At 35.1% G+C, this 6,400-nt stretch overlaps 1 protein-coding gene across 2 annotated transcripts; it reads right to left on the bottom strand.

Moving 5' to 3' along the window:
• Window positions 1-237: 237 nt before the first annotated feature.
• On the bottom strand, window positions 238-6,149 carry LOC128206860 (multiple epidermal growth factor-like domains protein 10). 2 transcript variants are annotated; one of them, XM_052909558.1, is made up of 6 exons: window positions 6,027-6,149; window positions 4,100-4,232; window positions 2,558-3,861; window positions 2,159-2,312; window positions 1,698-1,786; window positions 238-593 (listed from the first exon to the last, which is right to left on the bottom strand). In XM_052909558.1, coding segments are annotated over exons 1-5 (1,665 nt in total). In that variant the 5' UTR covers window positions 6,100-6,149; the 3' UTR covers window positions 238-593; window positions 1,698-1,785. The 2 variants fall into 2 exon arrangements, with proteins under 2 accessions (XP_052765518.1, XP_052765519.1); XM_052909559.1 differs by having other exon boundaries at window positions 2,558-2,643.
• Window positions 6,150-6,400: the final 251 nt, after the last annotated feature.

Below are 6,400 nucleotides of genomic sequence, written 5' to 3'. Positions count from 1 at the left end.
CAATAATTTTTTTTGCAAACACTTTCTCTTTCAAAAGTGAAGTGTTCTGTTTTGATCAAGGTGAAGTTACTACAATGGATTTTAAAAGTAGTTCTAAAAGTTGATATTTTCACTCCTTATTTTGTATACTGATATAACTCCATATTCCATCGAAAAGCATGAAAGAAAGTGTGCACATACACACACACACACGCATATATATATATATATAGATGTTTTCTTTTCGTTTGCTTTCGCTGAATACTTGCAGTAAAATGGTTGAACATGCAAGAACACACACATACACACACATATTAATGTATGATTAAAATTATTAACTTCGAAGCTACTTGATCCATATCATATTATATCAAAGGAAAATGTTTGAATGATGTTTTTGTATTTTCATACATGTTCATCAGAATAAAGTTAATAAACGAATATTTTTGCTATTTTAAAACCACGCTTTTAGGATTTGGATTCATCTGCGAGCTGTTCGCATATATCGTTTGTACCTCCTTTCATCGGTAAGCGACCATCCACGTAGGTCCCTGAGGATGTCAAATGACTTGATATTGAACATCTGTCTTGCCGTGTAGTGGTTGCAACACCGCCTTCAAAAGACAACGTTGCTGTTACGTGACATACAATGTTACATGGAAACTGACCAGGTGACTAATTGTCTAGCCACCACATTTATAGTCGAAACAAGAACGGGAAACGATAAACATGACTTTTCAAATAGTAATGAAATACAGTATTTGTATATTATATAATCATATTATCAATTCATTTTAATGTTGTAACGCGTTAATGTTATGATAATGTTACTATCATTGCTCATATATGGTTAATTATGCCCGATCGGTTCTAAAATGTTATACAACCGGTCTGGAACTACGAGAAAAAGGTATAAAACGACGGCAATTCTTGTGCCGTTCCAGACTGGTTTCGTGTGTTGCACGAGTCCAGTACATTAATTACATTTACTTGACGTATTGAGTATACGGTTTCTACTGATAATGCATTTTGAGATTATATCCAAAAACAGACTCTTCACAAAGGAAACATTTTTTATTATTAAACCATTTGTGAAAAATAAGCATTCAATAGGATGTTAAAAATGATGCCTTATTTGTTTCTTCGATGCTTTAATAAGTGAGTACACATTTCACACAATATTTACAACTGCATTTCATTAAATGTTTTAAAAACTTGTAAATAATTTAGATTCTATTTCAAACGTGTTTTATTTCAAATCACAAAACTACAGAGGAATTGACACGGAGTTGTTGTTGTTGTTTTTGGAAAATAGAGACGCTTAACACACCAAAGTGATGTCATCAACAAATGACGTCACCTTAGAGCTTGTTTGTATAGATTAATGATTATTTGTTTCAGTTCGGTATACAGCTTTTCAAAAGATATCGGTGCTTTGTAAAGAAATTATGCAAATTTAGCAAAAGCAAAACTTTTCACAGGCATATACAGCTGAAGATTGCTGTTCAAATGAGCTTCGGACGTCCGCAGATTAACACGCGCTCGAAAACTGTTGTCCCCTTATATGTATAATCATATAATTGGTAAAAATTCATATCTCGCAAATAACATTTTCACACGATGCGATGTGATCATATCAACACAAATATTAGTATGTTGTAAATTTTAAATTTTGTAAACAGTTCGAAGAGTGTAAAATGTTGTTACTTTAGCTATACCTTGATATGATGCATATAAATGGTTTGGTTGCGTATTATTGATATGACACTCCTGTTCATCCTCTTGCCTTTGTTCAAAAAGCTTTCTTCTGGAAAAGATGTTATTGGAAGGTTATTCAGAGGCAGTACAGGGGTGTTACTTATTACAGATCATAGTCGTGAATTGAAATTATAATTATATTGTGTATTTGTGTGATCCTTTGTCAGAATCTAAATTTAAAAAAAGTAGTAGTAGTAGTAGTAGTAGTAGTAGTAGTAGTAGTAGTAGTAGTAGTAGTAGTAGTAGTAGTAGTAGTAGTAGTAGTAGTAGTAGTAGTAGTAGTAGTAGTAGTAGTAGTAGTAGTAGTAGTAGTAGAAGAGTAGTAGTAGAAGTAATAGTAGTAATAGAAGTAGTAGCAGTAGTAGTAGTTAAGTAATTGTTATTAAGTTTTGTCTTCAAAATATAAGTTAATTTAACTTACCAAGAACATGTTTTCAATATCCGCTTATACTTCAGAACACCTAATACGATGATTGCTACGGCAGTGACGCCTAGGATTGCGCCTAGAGTTGCAAGTGCAGGAATATTACCCTGTCCATCATCAAGTGTCTGATTGCTTGTGTCACTGTGTAGATCTGGAAAGGATGATATATTTTCAAAACAACAATAATGTTAGAATATTGAATTCCTTAAAGACCAGACGAACATTTGACGCTGTTTCCACACTCATGTTTTCTTTATTGGAATATATATGAAATCTAATAGAAATGTTTAAGCACTCAAATTAATAAAACCGTCTCAGCATTTAAAACCAATAGATATCATAAAAGCAATTAAAACCAAAAACGCCGTTTTAGCATTTCAAAGCCAGTATCAATACCTTCATAACAGGCTGCAGAGGACACTCTGATAACGCATTCCCAGTCACAACCGCGATTGTCGTCAGAACATCTAAGGAAGAGTTGGCTGGAAGAGCAATTTATGGGACAAACATATTCACATTTTGGGCCGAAGTAGTTTGGCATGCAGCCAAGCTTGCAATAACCCGTGTCGGGGTCACAAATGTTGGACTTGCAGGTCTCTCTACACGGGTTATTTGCGGGAGCGGGCGATACCTGATCGCAATGTATTCCGGTGTATTCTCCTAAGCAATTTCTACAAGAACCACTCTTCTTGTCACATGGACCATTGCAATTACCAGGACAAAGGGATTCACATTTTTCACCAAAGGTGCCCGGCAGGCATTTATCACATCGGCCAGTGTTTCTATTGCACTGGTTCAAACAACCGTGTGGGCAGTCAAATTGGCATAACGGACCATACTTTCCTAAAATACACTGGTCACATTTTGCGCCGATGAAATTTGGTTTACAAGAGCAAGAACCATTACTTTGTTTGCATTGCTCGAGTTCACAACCTATCTCACATTTATATTGACATTGAACTCCGTGGTAGCCTTGAACGCAGGCTGGACATTGATGGGCATTATGACATGAAGTGCAATGCTTTAAACACGCATTTTGGCATTGATCGCCATACCAACCTCTTTTACACTCAAGACACTGACTATCATGACATGAAATGCAATGCGTTGGACATGAATTGTTACAATTTCTACCTATTTTTCCATTAACGCATCGTTCACATTTATGGCCAATAAAATTCGTATTACACCGGCAAAATCCTGTGATTTTATCGCAACTCCCTTTCCTGCAGCCTGCGCCGCATTTAAATTGACAAAATATTCCGTAAAAACCGTCGGCGCAAGATGTACAATTTGACCGCGATTCGCAGGAAATGCATGCTGAGGGGCATACGGAGTTGTATGCTGACGTGGTGTTGTAATAGCCATTTTCACATGACAAGCAGTACTGTTCGTAATACCCTTCTCTCACGTAGCAATGATTCGTTACATTAACGATTCGATCACAAGATGCGCCGAATCTACCAGGCTGACAAAGGTCACATCGAAAGTACGAGGAGCAGCTACGACAGCCCCGACGGCACGAAAGACACTCGCCGCCCTGCAAATGAAATCCTGTTGGACAAGAGACACATTCTTTCGTCGTGTTGCAGAAGCAGTTGCTCCGAGAGCACTGAGTGCTGCAGTTTGGGCCGGTGAACCCAGGAATGCATTTCACGCAGCCTAGGGTTTGGTCGCATTCCTGACAGTGTTCCGGACATCTGATAAAACATAATGACTAATGTGAAAATAGCTTAAAACTGCAAACAGGAGAGTAAACACAGGTTTTTTACCATGATGTATTGAATGTTATTGGGTAAATTGCTTCCGACTGTTAACATGGATGACCAAACAATTTGTGTGTACTCTCTTATCATAAACTGTGTGTTGTGTGTGAAAATTGCATACTTGTAGCTAAAATAAACGTTTTATCAAACACTTCTTTGAAAAAAAAACTACCTAGAAGTGCAGTTAAGGCCCCAGTAGTCTGGCAGGCAGCCGTCCAAACACACATTGGGGTGATACTCTTCTCCTCGAGTTGCACTCGCACACTTTGATGATCTGCAACATTCACATGCATCGCATGGCTCGTCTGAAACGTTATAGTTAATACTAGCAATATTTTATCGAATATACAAAATGAACTTTAGTTTATATGTTTACTCTTAAAATAGAAACAAACATCCTTCATTATGAAGTTTATCTAGTCAGTGAGACACACATAAAGTAAGTCTAAAGTCCACATTCGAACAATGTTGGAATTACCGTGTTTTAACCATATTACCAGTCATTGTTTTGTTCTTCTGCCTTCTAATTTATAATAACAATCCAGGAGAAACCTAAATACTTTGGAGCCGAAACAGTGACAATAGTTTTGAGACATAATTAATAAATACTAATAACCAGCTGAAAATATGGCCTTAACATAGTGTTTATTTTATTAAAGACTCAAAAAATCTCGAAAACCGTCGCAGACACATATTGCATACCATTCTGCTTGTTTGATAAGCAATGTATAATTGATTAAAGAAGAATGTCAATTCGCTGTTATTTTCCTGTCAGTGACATCGATGTTGACATGCCTATGATGAAAACGTCCGAAATCGCTGCGAATGGAGGATGCTTATACTTTTTTGTATTGCAGTTATAAAAATCGTGACATCAGGAACCAATCAAAATATAATTTATGTTAGATGTGGTATATTTGCATGAATAATTTGTTTTGTGTTGTTTCAGCTATGTCATATTTTATTTAAACTCTATTAATGTATGCATAACCCACACTCAGTTAATTCGATTCAAATAAAAATGTAAAGGTATTCATTTGTTATAAACATGTAATACAATTGTTTTATGTTAAAAACTTTCTTTTATTGAAATAAAAAATGGTGGTATTTAAATATGTACCTGAAATACAATAGCGCTCAATTAACCGTACCACTTCAACAACCTTTGTATCACTTAACAGTCGTCTGATTAATCTTGCTTCACCTATATCCACCACCTTATGTTGATAACTGTTATAAATCGAATGAACACCTGCGTATTCTTTTTTTGAGTTTGATTTTCTTTATTTATCTGCAGTTCATTAATCGAAAGATTTGTTACCACTATGTTACCCAATTTCCATCAATAGTTGAACATGTATTATTAAACAATTACTGAGGAACAATCTTTTACAAGTAATTATTCCTCAAGGTCTTATGAACATGCAATGCCGTTCAAAGGCCTTAACTTTGTAAATTTAATGGACAAGCAATACCGATTCAAATTAACAAGCGAAATAAGACATTTTCTTCAAGAAATTAAACCAACTATCAAGTTACATGTGCTTATCGTTTGATAATGTAAGGGGCTATAACTCTAGCATTACCATGTTGTCTTTCAATATTTAGCAGTCGCTAATGCTAGACTTATGATAATTAAAACAACTGAATAGTGTCATTGTAGGTCAGTTCACATGATACTTAGGCTTTAACATAATACGGATGTTACTAAACATCGTCCTATCCGTTTTGATATCGTATACAAAAACATGTTTTAGAATGTGCTTGGTAAAATTCCGTCCTTCTAAATGGACTATATGATGTCATGTGACGAACCAAAGAAAAACGTACTAAACTGCAAAACAAATGATATTTTGTGCACAAATACGCATGCGTAACAGGACATGTCATAGATCCTGTCAAACGAAGGATAAGAGAAGCGCCCGAAGGCAGATTTTACGTCATTGCTGTCATTTTCGAATCATAGTTTTGTGACGCAATGAATAAAAACGTGATTCAAAAATAAAGTTGAGGAAGGTTATTACGAAAAGCATAACACTAACACTAACATACTATCATATCCCAAAGAAATGCCAATTTCTATAATAAAACATAGCTACCTGTAACATCAAAAGTAAGTCCTTTCGAAACCACGCTATACAACACTAAAACCGCTTGAAATCTGCAATACATGATATCTGTCGTGAATATGAAAAACGAACTGCTTTATTTTAATGATTTCGTAATCATGCAAAGTTTTTGCGGCATGAGCTGTATCTATTATTAGTTTCAAATATAGATTACCTGATGGTTTATATGTATACGTATGCAATCTATCAGATAACAGTTTATCCTTCTATTTTGAGACCAGTTATCGTTTATATTCTCTTTGAAAATTGGCGATAAATGATCATTTTATTATTGATAAAATTCAGTTAAGAAATATGAATTACTGATAAAGAGGTTCAGTAACGTATTTCAAGCATCATCCATG

The sequence above is a fragment of the Mya arenaria genome, chromosome 10, assembly GCF_026914265.1.
Source record: "Mya arenaria isolate MELC-2E11 chromosome 10, ASM2691426v1".
Classification (NCBI taxonomy): Eukaryota; Metazoa; Mollusca; class Bivalvia; order Myida; family Myidae; genus Mya; species Mya arenaria.
The sequence above is the reverse complement of the archived record's forward strand: the minus strand, read 5'-3'. Positions and strand labels throughout refer to the sequence as shown.